Below are 20,417 nucleotides of genomic sequence, written 5' to 3' on the forward strand. Positions count from 1 at the left end.
ACTCTTCAAATAGATTGAAACTCATGTGGATATGATCTTTATGGAAAAAAAATAATTATTGGTGTCATAGTAATAATTTTCTATGGACTTTATTGCTCTGCTTTATGTTTCATGTCTGATTGACACCATTAACCAAGGAGCTTTAATTAAAACTCTTATGATGATCTCTATGTCTGTGAAAGATATCAGCTCTAATTATGATGCTAAGAGTTTGCTTGTTTTTGTTCTGTCACCTGCTTTTATGAAACTTTTAAGAACATGTTTTTCTTTTATCTGTAATTTTAAATCTATTTAGAATTGGTCATTATGTTCCAAACTGGGCAGACTGTAGCAGTATAATCATATAAGTAGTACTGAAGACAGTTAACAAGAACAGAAGCCAATGATAGCATGAGATTTCTGATCAGATTCTGTAAGAATCTGTGCTCATATAATTGCTTCTTTGTGTATGTATGCATGATTTTTAGTCTTTTGTTTGAATCCACGTAAAATGAAATTATTGAATGCTAGAAAGAATTGGTAATATCCAAGTATGAATATGATATAAAACTCCTAAAGGCATAAGAAACATGGACAAAAAACTGAAAGGGATATGAAGGCAAAGCTATAGCTAAATCCCTCTAAGAATTTGTAGAATCATTCATCATATTTGGGATGTTATGGCCACAATGTGTCTAGCACATTTTTAGGTTAGACGCATGGGTGCTATAAGTAAACTGGAAGCTGTCTTTCCTTACGAAGTTCAAATGTAGCTGCAAAATAGAGGCTGTTTTTTTTTTTTTTTTTTTTTTTTTTTTTTTTTTGTATACGTATATATTTTTTTCATTTTTCCTCTCTCCTTCTTTGAAGCTTTCATGGCTTGCTGTAGCCATGTCTTTCAAATCTCTTAAATCATCTCTTTCAAATCATGGCTTTGAATGTGGTAACAGAGGGGGATGAGTTAACGTACGTTTAATGTCTTGATGTTACTTTAGAAAGTCCTGCTGGAAAAGCCTTGTTTGCATATATGTATTAGAAACTTAATTTTAAATTCATTATCTAGCTCTCTGGGTAGTGGAGGCAAACATTTTTGTGTGCTGTGACCCTGGTGCTTCTCTGATGGAATGAAAACAAGGAAATAACCCAACTAGATTTGGAGGGAGAAGAGAGATTACAGTGAAAGGAGAGAATAGAAGTATAATGGAGGAAAGGGATCATGGGCAAAGATGATATGTGAAAGCAGGCTGGTACAGAGAAAAAGGGGGGAAAATGTTCAAATACAAAGAGGAGTAGACAGCTAGGCACAGGAAATTGGAGATATTTTACAGGAGAAAAGTAGAGGAAAAACTGGGGGGAAATGGTGTTTTTAAATAAAAGAGAAGTGACGAGAAGGCAAACAGCTGATGGAGTTAGAATCATTCAAATGCATCAGTAAGGTAGCAGATCTGCTAGCGAATGGGTCAGTAGACTGCAGCAGTAGACTGGTGTCTACTTGCAGCTTAGCATTGGAAGATGAAGAATCTTGTACATAGTGATGGCTGCAAGGAGGAAAGTGCAGAATATCGGTATGCAGGCGTATTTTGCAGGAATGAGCAGAATTAGGTGAGTGAGACAGGAATGGAAGAGGAATGGGCATGTCTGCTGAGCTACTGGGCTCAGAGGGTTGGTTACATTAGAAAACACTTAGATCTAGAAGTCTTAAGGCTCTACGCTTCCCTGCTGTCTGGAAATCAGTGTGAATGTGCTGTCAAGATGTGAGGCTCTCTCTGACTTCTCTGTTGCTTGGTCCACATAAAATAAACAAGTGCTGTTGGTGTTTTCAAATGATAGAGGCTTCTGCTGTTGCTACAGCTGTTCAAGGCTTGCCAGGCTAGCATGCTACATGTTTCCATTCACCAGCATCTGCGTAGGCTGATTGGTTGAAGGACTGAACTTCAGTTTAAAATACTTCTGCATAAGTGAACAGCCTTTTCTGGGTTTTGTTTTTGTGTTTAGCATTCTTCAAACATTTTTAGTAACATTCTTTGAACATTAATTTTTATCAGCCAACTATTATGAAGTCATTGGAGTAAGTTCATCCAACTGGCTAGTAACAAAAGACTTAATCTGTCATGTAATTTTCATGTCATTTTTAACTTTAATGAAGTCTCTTCAGAGTTGTACAGAAACCAAGAAGAGCCAAATGAGACATAAAATAGATACAGTTATATTTCAGAACTCTAAAGTGCTGTTTCACATCATTCACATGGTGGTTCTGTCAGAGTAAGGACCATATTTTAGGGCTTTCAAGATACACAAATATGTATATGCTGTCTGCATGTGCTTGCACATTTATGTGCCTGTGAGGTTTTTCTTTTTAATTGACTGAACTTTTAAATGAAGAATAGCCTAAATTTTGCATAATGTTTTACTGCCTTTTTGGGTAGCATAGTACAGCTAAGCAGCTAACAGAAGTTCATATCATTGTCTTGTGAAAAGCTTGTGGTGGTGAGAATACATTCATGCATTAACACTTCATGAAATCTCAGTGTATGTTACTTTCAATGAATAATATGTCTTTATTCTGTGGTAGTCAAATTACAAACTTGTGTTTAGTAGAGTGTTTCTTACTATGTATAGCTTTTACTTTTTTCTATAACAAATTCTTCTTGAATCCTTTCTACAGTTGTTCTTGTTCCGTCATAGCATTATCATTTTATGGAGAATTGCTCAAAGTTTTTGGAAAATACAGAATTATTGCTTAATATGCTTCTCTTTATCTCTGTGACAAGTTTAATGGTGCTCTTGTAATATCCATGGAAGTAATGTATTTCGTATTTCTTATATACTATTGTAAAATTGATTGTTTGGGGCTGTGAATTGATTATTTGGAGTTATAAAATTGGTTGCTTGCACAGGTGGTTGAAGTTTGAAGAAGATGTAGAAGATGGTGGGGAGAGGTGGAGCAAACCGTATGTTGCCACACTGTCACTTCATAGCTTGTTTGAGCTGAGAAGCTGTATCCTGAATGGCACTGTTTTGTTGGACATGAGAGCTAACTCCATAGAAGAAATTGCGGGTATGTATTGATGCTGCATTTAATAGCTATGAAAATTAATTACAAGAATCAAGATACATGTTGCTTACAAGAAAGTCTTGGAAATATTTTGCTCCATGTGTTAGAATCTAAATTCAGACACAACTGTGTGTTATTTTTTTTATTTTCAGTTTTTACTATTTTCAGAGTTGATTCTTATGTAAGGGAGAGAATTAAAACAGAAAAGAGAGCACACTAAGAATATATTTCAGTAGAACATATACATTCTTTACTCCTGTAATGCCACATCAGTTTGTGAATTATGCCTGTGCTAATTTCCATGAACTGAAGCTACTGTTACTCTAACTGCAGACGATCTAGCTTAAAAACAAACAAAACATAAAGGAAGATACATTATAATTATACAAGATGAAATCAGACTGGTTTAAAAAATGTCTGAATTAAGAACTAGATCAGAAAAACTGGTATTTTCATGTGCAAGTTTTTCAACGAGTTTTAAGATGTATTTACTTTAGGTAAAGTTGAGTATGTTTTCTTTTCAATGAATTTGGTAGGTCAAATTCTAGAGCTGTTGAGAACAGAAGTAGAAATCAAGCAAACGTAGTGCATGAGCCTTCTGTCCCAAAAATAAGAGAATGAGACTGAATGCCATTTCCTGTTTTCCTAGTATTTCCTATAAAGACGAATTGGTTACTCCAGCAGGCTGGCAATGTGCTCATTGCTGTAATGAAGCAAGTTGTGAGGGGCTGTGTAGGATAGATGTGCAGTACAGTCTCAGACAATTCTAAAACTTTAAAGATGATTGCTTGGCTATGCTAGAATCATCAAGTGCAGTATGATATGTTTTTCCCCCTTTGCAGATAAAGCAGCTAATTTGAATTAGATTGTTTATAAATCATTTTGTTAGTAGACAAGATAAAATAAGGTTTCTTTATCAAGGCCGAGCGAATATGTGTTATAAACAAGTACATTTAAGAGGGTCTTTAAAACCCGTTATTTAAGTGACACTACACTGTTTGTGCTCTGATGTGCCCTAGAAAGCCTCTAGTGCTGTATTCTTGAACCTATTTAAAAGTTTCTGTTCCTTCCATCAATGAAGACACAGAGCAAAGAGCAACACTATTTTATCATCTGAAGTCTCTAATTTCCCGTTTCTCTACTTTTAGTGAGGGTTGGTCTCGTGCTCGTTATGGTACTGGACTCCAAATCCTCCATAACAATATGGAGAATTATTTTATTTGTATAACTTGCTTTATATCTTCATAATTAAAAATGTTACCTTGCTTCTATCTTACTGGATTTCACACTGTTTCTGATATTTTATACAATTTATATATTGTATAGCATTTTAGACAAATATTAGATTAGGCAATATTAAATGAAACTATATGTTAACAGAAAATGTAAGATAGATAACTTTTGTTGATTTGAAGATACCAAAGTCAGTGCAAGAAAACTTTCCATTGCTCAAGACTATGAAGACAACTGTTTCACTGATATGAAAATCTAGGCAGGTGTCGGATATAGTTTGGTTTAGTTACTTAAAAGATTTGCTACTCTCTGCATTTACCTTTCCTATATTGTTTATGTCAAACTGATAAAAAATACTATAAATTCAAACCTGCAAAAACTTGTGTGGGTTTCCACTGTGTGCTGAGATCTAGTTCTCCCATGAATCATGGTCTGTGAGTCAGAGCTTGAAAATGTTTCTTGTTAATGATAGCAGCTAAACATGAAGGACAAAAAGCAGCTGATTGCATGAACAAAGGTATTTATCAGTATGCTGCTTTACTGTTTATTTATTTATTTTTTTAAATCAAGAAGTGCTCAGATCGGCTGTTAGATGTGCTTCTATTACTGTTTGCTTAAATAGTGTGCTAAGATTTTCAAGCTTCAGTTTGAGTGTTTTTAATCCAGAAGTCATTCACCTACTTCCATAGTCACTGAGAGATCCATTCCAGAATTGTTTTTATTCATGTGGGAATTGTCAGAATAAAACTGTAATTTCAGCAAAGTTCTCTGTCCCCCAGGAGGAAAATTCTGTATAGTGAAACCAAAATAAACATACATTTATAATCTCTTAACACTAATTAGCTGTAGTCATATTGGTTTTGCTTTGTTTTGTTTTTAGTTAATATGTCCAAGAACTCCACGTTTCCACTACTAATTGTGGTTTGAAACTCATCTCAAGTATAAGTTGTCCCTTGGTATAAAATTGGATGAGTAACCGTAATGCTATTTTGAGTTCAGTTTTGCTTTGGGGATATATAAATTTTTCTTTTTTGCCTAGATTTTTTTTTTTTCTCCCTGAGAGGAAGCTTTAGATGACTTTCCCGATTTACAGTGTTCTATTTTAAACTCATAAACACCTCACATTGTTGCAGATGTGTATGTATTTCATTGATTATTTTATTTGATCTTAGTGATAGGTGTGTCTTTATGATAATGTGATAGTTTGCAAGGGTTTTTGTAATTGAGAAAGGAATTTTTCCACTGCCAATTCAGTAAGAAATGAGGGATTTTTATTTTTTCTTCTAAGCAGTTTTTCCACAGACTTTTACTGTGAGCCAATCATTCTATTAATTACCCCTCTTCTGTCTTAAGTTTCTTTCAAGAGTTTTCCTTATAAATAACATTCCTATTCTATTTGCTTTTGTCTGTTATTATTGTTTGTGTTGTATTTTTCTTCCTCAAGCATGTTGCTTTGCAATTTCTTACTATAATGATATATATGAGGTCCTTCTCTCCAATATTAACAGTATGTTACAAAGGCACAAATTAGGCAGGATTGGTGTAAGGAATGATCGTAATGGTAGTAGTGGCAAGCAGGCCATCATGACACGTGTGCTAGATAAAGTAGAAATGTGATAATTCCAAATAATGTGTTGGTCTGCTCTTTTTTTCCGTATAAATTACTTCTGGAGCTGAAGATGGAGCAAGATCTCTCAGGAGATTTTTTCCCATCTCTTCTAATAAGTTGCTATTCAATGTCAGTAGTTATCATAGATATGATCCTATGTATTGTGCTATACAGTTCAAACTCCAGAGTTGATATCTATTCAAACTGTGTATGACATTCCTGAATGTTAGACTTGACAGAAATGGTTCCTAGTCTATTGGCTTCAGTTGTTTTCAACATTTCGTTCCTTATATTAACTTCAGTTCTTGTGCTTCTGATTGACAGCTCAATAATATGTTTGTTGTTTTAAAATTTCATCTGTTGATAACTTTCTGCATTACTATTTTTCATCTTTTCTTTTAAGAACAACTAAATTAGTTGTTCGTATGTAGTTTCTTTCTTTTTACTTTATTTTAAAGTTTTTATTTATTTATTTATTCTTAAGGTAGACGTGTGTGTTATGTATTTGTATTTGCTGGTAACATCTTGCTATCTGGGCTACATTCCAATTTCAAATTATACTGTATATGCAGTACCAGTCTTTATATCCTTGAAAGAGTTATACTTAATCTACATTGCTAAATTGAGACCAACAGTTCTTGTTTGTTCTGGTCAAGGCTTTTAATCTATAAATGCTTATTCACTAAAGCATTAAAAGTCCGGCACTTAGGTCTTGAAAGTTTGTTGTGTTTTAAGATCTTAATGGGCTTGCAGTTAAAATCTACAGACGAGAAAATATCTTTTATGCTGTTTGTATGGCTCTCAGAACATTTTGTATTTCATCCCTGGAAACTCTGATAGTTCTGCATAAAAATATTTTGGCACCAATGATATGGTGAGAATTTTTAAATCATCTTGTCTTTCAGCTTGTCCATTCTTGATTAGATTCTTTCTTTCCAACTCTTATTAAAAAATGACTTAATCTACAAAGCTGAAATTTTTTTTGAACAGGCACCCAATTTTCTTTGTTGATAAAGAGCTTATTCATACTCATGATGTTGAATTTACAGGTGATATCTTACTACAGTAGAGATTCCTGAGATGATTTCCAACATTGTAATCAAGGAGGGAAAAGAGCATGTTAATTCCTAACATTTCTCAAATTATTCTTAAATTTTATGCATTGTTTCTTTTCCTTTGAAAGTGGCTCAATTCCTGTGCTGAAATGTCATCTTAAAAATGTACTTTCAAGTATATTTTAGGTTTTTTCTTTTCTTAATGTGACTTGCTTTTTTTTAAAAAATGTCTTTGAAGTGGCTCCTTTGTGAGTAAGCTAGCACTGTATACACAAGGAATTCCGTTGAACATTTGATATAGTAATATTTTATCGATCACTTCTGTATAGAACATATGCTAAAAGGAAGTCTGAAAAATCTATGTAATCAAAACAGTTTATTTTGGAACTTGTCTCTTAAGGAGATATTTGCCAGAATCTGACTGCACCATTAGAGAGCAGCTTCGCTGTGTTGTTCATGTTGGCAGATGAAAATGTTCTCTTTTGATATTTTCATTTAGTTCCTTTGAAACCATGTAGCTTCTCAAATTACCATCTGTTTTTTTTTTTTTTTTTTTTTTTTTAATTGTAATCACTGAATGAACCTAAAAGATTCTTCTTTTTAACATATGATGCCATTTTATATCATTTGGTTCAAAAACTGTTTGGTCCAGCCTTTAATGGCAATACATTCAATCATGAATCACAGATCTTGTGTTTTCTTGTTTTGTGGAGCATACTGTGAACGAATGTCAAGCCTTTTCAAATACAAACTGTGCCCCCTGAGTTAGTTGGTGGTGCTTTGACTTGCACGCATTTGAATTATTAGAAAGTTCTATTTATTTTAAAAATCATTTTAATATTTTTTGAAGTATAATTTTAAATATTCCCATGCTTTTCAATGCAGAATATAACTGTTTTTTTTGTTTGTTTGTTTTGTTTTCCAAGCAGTCTTTTGTGTATGTTTCTCACAATTGAATTTTCAATCTGTTTAACAGCTTAATCTTGTGATTGAGGTCACTGGACTCTGCTTAGCAACTCAGGGCATTACATACCAAGTGTGCAATTTTATTGATTTCTGTAGAATCATGTTAAGTTTTAATTTGAACAAGTCGTCTTTTGTCTTTGCTCAAGCTATATTTCTCCATCACAATGATCTACTTAAACTGGCTACAGTTCATATTTTATTTCACTGATTTCCTTTGCTTCAGTTGCAATGCTCACATTATATTATCTTTCTGTCAGTGCTTTTATGATAAAGTTAGCTTTTATTACAAACACTGCAACAAAGCACTGGATAACCTGTCAGCAATCTTTTTCTCACAGTTTGACCCTCCACCTGGCTTTTGTTTAGCTTTCACCTTCTCACTTGCACATATTTTTGTGTTTGTTTGCTTTATTTACTACTTCCCATGCTGTGATTAACTCCACTGAGAGGCATTTTTCAGGTTTTGTTCCTTTGTGTGTAAGCTATAAATCTCACACCAATATTTAAGTTGTATGGCATATTTTTTGTTTTTGTTTTCTCCCATATCAACTCCAAGTTTGGGAATGTTTCAGATCGCACCAGTCAATCTCGGTTATCATTTTCTGTGTATGTAGAACCAATGTCATAGCTCTTGTTCAACATACAGATGCAAAATACCTTGTCCTGTGCTACCTGCAGTATTCTTTTGGTAGCATCCACTGTGAGATGATAGGACAGCTCTGTGTTTTAACATTATAACATTTCTTTCTCTCTGAGCTTCAAGCTGAAAATATTAGCCTCGACTTCTGTGTGATGTTTTGTGAACATGCTAATACTTGCTCTTCAAGTTGGAGACACTTAGTTTGAAAAGCAGACGTTTGTCACTGTCCCTCTTTCCTTTTAAAGTAATTCAGCTAGGAAGCTGAATAAAGCAAATTCAGGTAGAGCTGAAAATAGAATCTGGCGCTCAGTGCAGTGGAGCACTTTACTTCTTTGGATGAACAGGCTAAATCCGTTGGCTTAGATAGCTCATTTATAATTACTGTTGTAAACACCAGAATCCGGTCTTGAATCATAAATACAGCCCAAGAATCTTAATTGTTAGTTTTCTATAGCTCTTAGTGCCTGACACACTAGGAAATGTGTAATGGGATAGGTTAATGACAGATTAGGATAAAAGACAGCATTTCATCTGCGTGTCCTGCATAAAGCACTGCTTTATGGTTGCTGCTTTCTTCTCCTCATCTTTGAGAGAAAGAAAACAAGCACAAAACAAGCAAAGCTTGGCTTTCAAGTTAGATTTTGTAGTTAGCTGTGATTGCAATCATGATGCACAGAAAATCTCATGTGTTCTTTTCTCTTTTTTTTTGATCATTAATCTCTTATTTTGCCCTGCAATTGCAGTTATAAAATTTGGAAGATTGAGGGTTGTAAATAACAGAAACCTCACAGATACACACTGAGTTCAGTTTCTCCGGTTGTAAATTGTCAATAGCAACCTATATCAGAAGAATATAGGCCCAGGAATTCAAAGGTGGTTTTTTTTTTTTTTTTTTTTTTTTTTTTTGGTCTGGTATGCTGTTCAAAAATAAGAGCTCCAGATCTTGTTTGTTTACTCATTGCTGCAGAAGGGAGATCCAGTGTAGCTTTTCTATTAGATGATACTTGTTTGACTTTAAAGGTATCTTATTGCCAAAGACGTGCACTTTCTTCTGTAAATTTACTGTGTATTTTACTTGGGAGTTGCCTGAAATATTGTGACCTGATGGGCATCCTGTGAACCTAGAGAAATGGACAGAAAGCTGTTACTCTAGTATTTTCTTGCTCATGTTTGTTTGGAACTAGGATGTCACCACGTGGCTCTAGCTGCATGTCCTTGTGCAGCATCCACTGCAAGGAAGCTGTAGTGTCTAATAGCCATCTCTGTGGTGAGTGAAAGCAGCCAATCTGCTCTAATGTCTTAACTGACCTTAGGGATGAGATAGATGTGGTTTGCTGTGCTGGGCTTGTACAGGTGAGCCATGCTATACTTGAACTCGGAAGTTTTCAATCCTGATGCTTTAATTCACAATCTTCGTAAAATGTTCACAAGTGATGAGGAGTTATATTTGAATTGGTACAATAACTTTTTAAGTTTGCCCTGAAAATAAATTTAAAGGTGGATATGTTTTATGTAAATAAAGTACTGTAAAAGAGAAAGTGTTCTTGAAACTGTGTGAACCCCCTATTTCTTTTGAATCTCCTTTTTTTTTTTTTTTTTTTTTTTTTAACAACTAGAGCAGGAAGAATATCTGTCTTTAGAATCTTTAAAAGTGTATTAATATATTAATATTAAAATATATATTTTAATATATTAAGTCAAGATTCCTTACAGAGCAAACAACCTGTCTCAGTTATTTCAGTGTCAGTAGAAATGGTATGCGAGCAATTAATAGAATGAGTAAAACTATGTTGCTGGGTATTCCATGTATTGCATCTTGTTGAAGGCTGTTGTGAAATAATGATAAAAAGATAATCTGTGTCCCTGATTAGAAGGGCTCCACAAGGTGTATAAGAACATCCAAGAGGAAAACTCTTCAAATGTTTTTTAAAACTCCATGCGCCTTTGTTGCTTAGAGTAGAAAACCTGCAGAGCTTGCATAATGAAGCTCTTATATAGGTGAGATACAGTGCTGTAGGGTTATTGGTCTTTTCTCTTTTTTTATTTTATGGAATTTGGAGAAATAGTTATGTGCTCTACTTACAAAAGTGCCTATAAGAAACAACTTTGGAAAGTAGATGCAGCTTCAGCTGGTGGGATCACATAATATCATCTTTGTTACAGCAATAAGGAAGTAGTATCTGTTTTGAAAATCATATGTTTAAAATGCTCTAATTTACAATTTGCCCTCAGACTTTAAACCATGTTGCTCTTGTTTTCAAACATACCTTTGTAATCTATAGAGCTATCTATTACATTGCAGATCCTGGGACTTTTAAAAGATGTTTTGTAAAAGTTATGAAGAAACTGAAGTGGAATTCAATAATGGAAGATAGTAATGGAGTCAGACTTTGTTAGTACTATTCAAATCTGTTCAGGTTGAGAGAAAGTGGTCAAAATACAGGAATCTGGAAGTAATTTGAGTGCACTAAAACTATGGCTGTGACTGCAAATAGAGTTGTATTGAATGAAGGGCAATTTGGGGGAGTATCAATGTGCAAAAACAAGTTTCCACTCTTCCCAGTTCTGAATGACTTTCCCACTTTCACATGTGGCAGACATGCTGAAGTAAGCAGGAATTTATGAAAACTGGCAACTTAAGGAAAGCCACTTCTTTCACAGTTTGGAAGAAAATACAATTGATCACTATAGAAGCAAACACTGCTACCCTCCTGCAGACATTGTCCGACTGTTAGTGAATCTGTCAGAGCATCCTGGCAAAGAAGAGGATAAGGATATGATTTTTTCCTGGAATTTTCTGTCCTTCAGTGGAACATCTTAAATATCGACATCAGCCTCCAAATTTAAAAGACATTAATATTTAATGTGCAAAACACTGTAATTCCAGGAATGACAATATAGAAGTGAAGTTCCACTGATCTGTAAGAAAGGTGATGATCACAACTCTAAATATGACTATACAAGAGGAGACCTCTGTTCAACTCATTTGTTGCCTTAGAGCAAGTCAAGATAATATTTGGTTTTACATTTTGTACAATTTGTCTTTTGTCACCAGAATTAAAAAGAATGGAGACCATTATCTTCTACTTTGCGCCTTAGCCCGAATGCCCCAGGTTATATGATTACTGTCTATTTTTTCCTCTAAAGTTCATATCTCATATGAATTACTGGTCTGGTTTTGGTACTGCACATATTCGTGTACTAAGCCTGTTGGAAAAGAATAGTCTGAAATCTTCAGGATAAGAGTCTCAAAAGGCAGTAAAGTTGGGCAGGAAAATGGATGCTTTTATTGGAGTTGGTGTTTTCATTCCTTTTTTTCTTTGTGTTGCAAATCTGTTCTTATTCTTTGCTCCTACTGAAGAAAATCTACTGAACCCTTTCTCTTGAATTTGTGCTACCCTTTCTTTTGACTATTTCTCTGTTATTACTATGCTTCTGTCTCTTCCATGAGAGTGTAGAGTAATAGAAAAACTCAATCTTGGCAGGGATCACAGAGTCCAGGTGAAGAACTCCCCAGGCAGGCTGTATTAGTTTAGGCACAGTACTGAGTAGTGTTACTCCACGATGTGAACTGTTCAGTCAACATATTTGCTAATACTGTGTAGAATGTAATTGTGGAGAGGGTCACAGGTGATGTCTGTCAGGCCAGTACATCTCTTTATGATGAGATGTGGGTACATCTCATGTTTGCATCTGTTGACTCATGCATTGTCTATGGACTTAGCCATGTCTTTTTGTGTGTGTTGACATAAAGAGCTGTTGGGAGCCTCTTCACATTAAGTGAAATATATAGTTGTGGTTCTGAAACTAGCTACATTTAACACACTAAATTTTTATGTGGATGCTGAGAACTTCAAAAAAATAATTATTATTTTTTAATGTAGATGTGGGTAGTTGACTTAGTAATTAAACTCTGCATATAATTATTTACTGCTTTTTTTTATTCTCTCCCTTGTGGTTGGCAATTATCACAGACCTGACAAATTATGTTTCTACTGATGGTGCATCTGTTTTTTATTTTCTTTGCTCTGCTTGCTTTGCTGCTGGGTTTACTGGTAGATATCAATCTGACTCCAGCACAGACTTGTGAGCTGTCTGAATTTTCAGTACAAGAAGTTTTTGACACAGCTTGTTATATCACTGTTTTTGTGCAGCAGTTTCTTTTAATGGATATGCAAGGACATTGTGTACTCAAATGCTGTTTTACTTGCTTTTATACAGATTATTATTATTTTTTCTTTCTGTTATGCATTATTACTACTTCTAATAGAATTCCCCTAAATAATCACTAAAATAATGCTACAAAATTCTCAACAGTTCTTTCCCATTTGAAATGTATAATTTATCTCTTAATTAACGTATCTGAATGTTAGTATGTGAACGTTTTCTGCCAGTGAACTGCAAAAGTGACTGATTTTTTTTTTTTTTTAGCATAGGGATTAATTTTACTCACACATCCATATAGTGATACTCTTGCATGGACATATGCATTGGGTAAGAGAGAGATTCTATTGGTTATTGGCATCTTACCTCATTTAAAAAAAAAAAAAGAAAGAAAAAGAAAAAAAATACTAAAATATACTAAATAAGTATACTAAAAATAATGTAGTGGTAAAAAGCAGTACTGTTAATGATCTTCTGTGGTAAGTATGAAAGGAATCCAAAAATTGTTTCTTCTGAGAAGACAGTTTTTTGTATCAAATAAGGTGCTGGTTTTCTGTAGGAGATGATACCTTATATACATCATAATCCTGAGCTTAAAGGTATTGTGTATGGGAATGCTTTGGAAATGATTTCTAAGCTGATTTCCAAGGTGATCTTGGCATGGGAACTTCCAACGTTTTTGAGGTAGTGAGATTGTTATATTAATAACCTCTTTTTTTTTTTTTTTTTTCTTTTTTTTTTTTTTCTGACACATTTAGATGAAACATACCATTGAATTTTGTTGTGCTAAAGGAACAGATATCTTTGATTTATAATCCTGTAGGATACTAACTTGTTACTGCAACTTCTTTGAAATTTTTTCATCTTTCCCCTCTTTTATTGTGTTTACGTGCTTATTTATTTATATATTTATTTTCAGATATGATTCTGGACCAGCAGGTGGGCTCTGGGCAGCTCAGTGAGGATGTTCGTCATAGAGTACATGAGGCATTACTGAAACAGCATCACCATCAGAACCAGAAGAAACTGAGCAATAGGATCCCAATTGTGAGATCCTTTGCTGATATAGGAAAGAAGCAATCTGAGCCACATTCCATGGATAAAAATGGTAATGTATTACTTTATTTTGCATTTTGAACTTTCAGTAAAATCTACCTGTACAGTGTTGCTTGTTCTTTGTACCCAGAGTTTGAACTTCAGTGATCTTGCTCTGCAAAGTTCCTGTGTAAAAATAAAACCTTTCATATACGAGAGTGGTTCCTCTTATACATTTAGTAACACGCTTGTTTGACTTTGAAATTCAAATATCTGGAACAACTCAGTGCTGTGCAGAGATGTCCAGCTGAACTAGTTCAAGTGTTGCAGGCAGGTTAGCTTTGTCAGTGTGTCATTCTGTAATTGATGTGGGATGTTGTTCCCAGTGCAGGACTGCTTGGGTACATGCTTGACACCATATGCAGTGCATTTCAGATTTCATAGTTGACTTTGCAGGGTTAAATTGAAAAAATTATTTTCAAGACAGTGTTGGGGAGAGAACATGAGCTGTACCTAATTCCGTTAGAAAATCAGTAATTGGAAAATTATGCTTATGAAAGCATTGAATGAGCAAGTCTGCAGACTGGTTTGACAGGAAAATATTTATTTTTTTCTTACTTTTTATAGAAGCCTTTATAAGCTTATTGTTATGCATAACTGTAGTGAAAATATTTTCTTATTGCCTCTTATTTACGTAAAAACAGGCACATCTAATGAAACTTGCAGATATTTACAATTAACTCACTGGCATTATCCGCTACAGTATTACTGATCCTCCACATCCAGTATAATCACAATACCCGGACATTTTAGTCTGAGCACCACTGGATGGTAATTAGTGACTCTTATTCCAGAAGTTGCCTTGGTTGTAGTGAATTCTTAGTCCGTCCTACTTGAGTCCTGAACAGAGACTACTGAGCTCACCTGCAACCTGGGGTGGAGGGGGGAGGATGAGGAAACAGCCAAGCACAGAAAAGTTGTAGGATGAAAGAGGAATGTGTATGCTGTGAGGTGTAGGATGGAAGGAGGCTGAGAGTACTGTAATGAGTTTTGGTCTGGAAGCTTGAGATTGTCTGTACAGAGATAAGATTACTTCTGGTTTCAGGGACAGTTTACTAGTTTCACTTGCTGCTCTGTAAAGATTCTAATAGGTACTTCTAAATCTATCTGCTTCCATGAGGAATGCTGTAAGACCTGAAAGAAAATGTACAATTTCATCTGAAGAAGTATTAAATAGAATTGTACAGATCATGTCAAAATATCATTTCAAGAGTAAGAGAAATTTTTTTTAAGATTTGAGTTTTTGTATGTATGTATGCACAGAAGCAGTAAAAATATGTTGGATGATTACCCATCTTTAAAGCAACTTTCAAAACAAAACTTTCCTATTTATTTTATTCAGCTTTTGCTGATGGTCTTAAACAAATATTCATTAATAACTGTAAAGAAATGCAATTCTATTTCTCATAATCCGTGGGAGAAAAGATGGAAGCTTGCAATCCTCAAACTTTCTGTAGTAATTTTTATATGAAAATATGCAATAGATCTCCTTAAAAAGACCCCTCAGGTCAAACAGTGAAAACATCATAAGCTCAATTTCACTAACTCTTTCTATATTAGTGGACCTGATGCATGCAGCAATTCACTCCAGAAACTTCTCAATTTTAGCTACTTTTTTTTTTTTTTTTTTTTTTTTTTTGTGTGTGTGTGTGTGTGTGTGTGTGTATCTGAACCTTAGTATCTCTATTTAATTCTCAAAGAAATAAGATTCTGATCAGAATCAGTGTAGCATGTTAAAAAACTAGTTTCATATACTCAACAGTTAAGTGATTCTATAAGTAGGGAGCATATTATTACAGGTTTCCATTTGTTTGTCTTTATTGTGCAAGATGAAAAACTACAATTCCTGTTCATGTGCTTTTGCATAGGTCCCTCAGAACTTCTGGTTCAAAAAGTCACCTGCTTATGTTATGTTATTTACATTAAGATTAAAAAAATAATAAAAATACAACAAAACAAATCTAAATGATCATAGGTACATTTATACAGGATAATTCAGCCTTTTATCTTAATTACAGTAGAGCTTTCCAAAAAGGGTCTTTTTGGATACAGATGTCTTTTAATCAGTTTGAAGTGCTGCTCTTCTGCTTGCATTCCATAAATGCTACTGCACATTAGGGACTCTCTTGTATTGACCTCTTCAAAATAGATGATGACCCTAGGATAAAATAAAGAAGGACTGATTTATTCTAAGTTTCTATTTTTTATCCATTGATCTATTAAAAATTTGTAATCTTATTTTATTATCTGAGTTGTAAACATTATGCTAATTTTAGTACAGAATAAATCTCCAGTCTAAATTTTTGGTTTTCCAAACATAATCTTTTTTTTCTCTTCAAGACAACTGCAGATAAGCATCTCATGGGCGTTAAGACATTGTTAATTATATCTCTGGTGTGGGTAACCTACCACAATAAATGGTGTGTAAATTATGCAGACGTTATGCTGAGATGCTCATCTTTCAGGAGCTTTGCTGTCATTAGAAGCATCAAGAGCAGGAATTGAGTCTTCTGACCATTTTCTCTTGCCATTGCCTCATGATCTAAATACTAGAGTTCAGCTACAATATTATACTCACTGCAGCAACATATTTCTTTTCTGATTACTGTGGAACATGTGTATAAGCTTCTCTTAATGATACAATAATGAGTTGTTACAATACAACTCTGGGTCAGATGAAGGTAAGAAAAATGAGCTAAATATGTAAATAAATTGAAAAAAGCAAAATTGAGGGTTATAAACATCTAATGCTATTGTTGGTTAGTTACACTCTGAGACACCTTTTTGTTTCCTGAGAACAAACTGGTACAATCCAATCAAGGCATAATTTTCACCTATTTATACCCATTTGTGCACAAATATTGTGTAGAATGTTTGTTCAAAAGAAAATATTTCATGTATTGTCAACACTAGTGGTACTGTTCCCTCTCCTTATTATTAAAGATGTAGAGAGGGAATATATGCAGCCCAGAATATATAGAGAGATGAACATACAGCCCAGAGATGTGTTTACCCTTAAGAAGGACCACTTAATTTTTCCATGTTCAGATGAGTTCAGAGTAAGTTACTGTTTCTGGCTGTAAGGAAATTCTCAGTTTGGTTAATTTTATTTTTAGTGTTGACAGGTTAGCTGATAACAGTCCTCAGCAGCCTGTGGTCTGTGAAATAAATGATTCAGAGGAGTTGCCATGTAGACTATGTGGTACAGCTGAAGGTGCAAAACCCCTTCTTTATCCAAGTTCCTTACCCATGGTAGTTTATCGGTGCTTCCATTTTCAGACACTCAAGAATGAAATCTGAAATGAAGACATGATCTTAAATTCCATATGTGGTTGTGCTGCTGTCAGGTCCACTGTGATATCTTTGCTGGAAGTTGGTTGTACATACGTACTTCCCCTCCCCCCCCCCCCCCCCTTTTTTTTTTTTTTCTTTTTCCTTCTTAAATAGTGTGTCAGACCATCTAGTTAATTTGCTTTGTATTGAGTAGTATTATCTTTTGTTTACGATGGCTTTTCTTCACATCCTTTGCGGGGGTAAGATGTCAGAGTGCTATGCATTTACCATGCATTTTTAATGCTACCATGCTGTGTTTAACTTTCACTTTTTCATTAAGCATCAAAACTGTGAGAGTTAAAAGCCTGCTTTTGATGTTCCAATAAAAAGTGACAGTCAAATTTGGCATAAGAGCAGCAAAAATATATTTCTTTTCAAGTCTAATTTGACACCAAATACCCCTAAATATAGGGTTGCAGTAATTTTAGCATAAATACTCTAAAAGGTAGGTTAAAAGTAGGAATCTTTATCATTGTTAAACCTATAGGAAGTTTGAATTGAAAAGCAATTTAACCTATTTTTATGGGGATTAATAGAGTTTTTACTCTGGTATCTGGAAAAGCCAAAGACCATTGCAAGTTTAGAACACTTTTCTAATAGTACACACGAATGCTAAAATAATTTCATAAGTCTCTCCACTTCTCTAAAATGTTCTACAATTCAGAATTTAAACAAGTGAAATATGGGAAAGTAGCAGATTCAATGAAAATTAAGCTAAGAAAAGCAACTCTCATGATGCACACATTTCCATTACTTTAATTAGCTATTTCATTTTTAATATAGGTTTCAGAGTACATCTGTGTGTATACATATGTAATGGGATCTAGCAGAACTTTTAATGATTAAAGTTGAAGAAATGAGAAGATATGGCAGGATTAATCACTTGCAAATTGTTTCCATGCACATTGTTGAAGTGTTCATTCTCCATATTTGCATGATCTTTTGCATGTTTTCTGTTCCATATACATGCCAACTATAACTGCTGCTTCTTCTTTAGCATCTGAACAAACTACTAGTGCAAAAACTCTGTTATACCACACATCGTGTTTGATTTTGAGAAATTTTGAAATTCTAAGTTGTTTATTGAACTGCCAAGGAGCTTGAAGAAATCAGTGGCATGTTAAATTAAAGGTCTTCAGAATTAACTGAACAAGTTACTGGAGCAATTTACTTTGACAGGTTCTTTTTCAAGCATTATTCAAGTTAGTTTGGTTGGTATGTTTGGTTAATTTGGACTTTGTTGTTGTGTGAATATGAGCATATACAGAGTCATGTAAGTCTATGCTTGGCATGGGATTAAGAAGAGTATCCAAGTAAGTCTAAATTACCAGTTCTCCAATGGTGTTCTTCACTCTACTCAATTTTTATGCCAGTGATAGCTTACAGCATGTGAAATTTGGATTATATCAGTAGTACTATATGGAGACAGAGGGGCATTACTTGGAGCCCCCTGAAAAGGACATTTCTAGGTATGTGACCTTCATTTTAGGAGTTGGTCACAGTGAATGCTATATGTATAACAGATTTCTACCAGTGGTGATTTTGGACCATATGGGTTCCTCCTGCTTTCCTTGCAGTGCAGGCAGGTCCACTGTTAGTTAATACTAGCTCAAACTATCTAGTACTGTGTTTCTTTATATGCTTTTTGAATGTACGTATTTTAATCAAAAATATATTTTCCACAGATTTTTATATCACTAAAATATAACTTATATTTTAAAACATTTTCATTTGATATATTTTTTTTTCATATTTCCTCGTACCCATGATAAAATGTGTAAATCTGTATGTATAAAGCTGTATCATTCATTTTTGTATTTCTTCATTTTGCTCTGTCTTTGTTGTGTCTGTCCCTAACAGGCTCATCTCATCTCTGTATCTTCCTCATCTCCTATCCTTTGGGTTCAGTAAACTCCCTGAAGGTTTGGAGGTAGTATAAATACCTATTCTTGCTTGGGCTTCAGTTCATTTCAGGTGTACCCCCATGTCTTCATCTGAGTTTCTTGACAGCATGCAACTTCTTGCTGTAGTGATTAAAAAGCATCTCAGACCTTTGTCAGCAGCCATGGCAGTTATGAGAAGCTTACATAGAATTATGTTATTTTTTTTAGTGGGAGGGGAGTTATTTTGGATACCATTTTTTTTGTAAATCCGTTATATTGCATCTATTTTTAAAATTGCAAATCATAGCATTTTAGTTTTGACTGCATGACTTCATATGAATTATGTTTGAGATTCAGGCTTAATGTTAGAATAGTGAGTGAAATTACTTCTCTATCCCCTTAAATTGTATATTTTTAGCAAGCACCAAATTCTGCTTGTAGTTATCCAAGTATAGTGGAAGTATGATTTGAAATGTTATTAAGAGACCTGAAAATACATATGCAATTCACTCTGCAAAGGTGGTATCACTACTCTGCTATATTAGAATTTTAATATATACTTTGGAAAACTTACTGCTTTTCAGTCTTTGAATTTTAGTCTAAATGGACAGCAAGTGCATTTAGATTTGGCAAGTTGGTGACAAGTTACAGTGAAAAGCCTGAAGACTGTGATAGTTGGCTTGCAAATCAGATTTTTTTTTTCTTCTGAATGGGAAGAAGTGCATATGGTTTAGAAAAATAAACTACTTTTTTCCAATTGAATTTCCTTTGAAGTGTCAGATACATCCAGTTTTTTTTTCCATTAACTGTGATTTTTTTTTTTTTTTTTAATTTGAATAGATTGTACTTGGTATTTGTCATTTGCATTCTAGAGACCTCTTGTATTTAAACTAAAAAATACAATATTCATAGTTCAATGTCTAAAGCTTTAAATTTTAGAGACTAAAAGTATATTGTATGTGAACTTAATTTACTGTAATTTTTTTATTTGACAAGACTAATCATCATCTCAAAATGTGAAGTTCTGAATCTGCAAATGCAGATATCCATTAGTGTAACAAATACAGACCTTAATGTTGACTGATTTTTACATGGTGTGGCTTTGCATGACATAATTGCTTTGTGTGAGTTTTGGCTCTAGTGAAAGCTCTGGCAAGTTCAAATTATCTGGATAAAAAGTCCAACACTTCATGCCAATTTGAAATATAATTAAAAAATTAAAACTGTTGATACTGACATTTTAATACATAGATAAACCTTAGCACTCATTTCAGTACCAATTTACCTGTTAGATATTAAGTTCTTTTTTGTGTAGGCTGGATATTTCAATGATAATACATTTGTCTGCTACTTCGAAAATCTGAATAACTTTCTGATGACATCTCAAAGAAAGTGACTTCATTCA

The 20,417-nt window shown here is 34.0% G+C and overlaps 1 protein-coding gene across 5 annotated transcripts in view; it reads left to right on the plus strand.

The window, feature by feature from the left end:
• Positions 1–20,417, plus strand: part of SLC4A10 (solute carrier family 4 member 10) — a 151,595-nt gene that overhangs the window by 85,577 nt on the left and 45,601 nt on the right. For all 5 annotated transcript variants that reach the window (XM_052675471.1, XM_052675472.1, XM_052675470.1 and 2 more), the window contains exons 5-6: positions 2,877–3,037; positions 13,621–13,809. In XM_052675471.1, the coding sequence (XP_052531431.1) occupies positions 2,877–3,037; positions 13,621–13,809 (350 nt within the window). The remainder of the gene's footprint in view (positions 1–2,876; positions 3,038–13,620; positions 13,810–20,417) is intronic.

Source organism: Tympanuchus pallidicinctus, unplaced genomic scaffold (genome assembly GCF_026119805.1).
Source record: "Tympanuchus pallidicinctus isolate F22 unplaced genomic scaffold, pur_lepc_1.0 scaffold15, whole genome shotgun sequence".
Classification (NCBI taxonomy): Eukaryota; Metazoa; Chordata; class Aves; order Galliformes; family Phasianidae; genus Tympanuchus; species Tympanuchus pallidicinctus.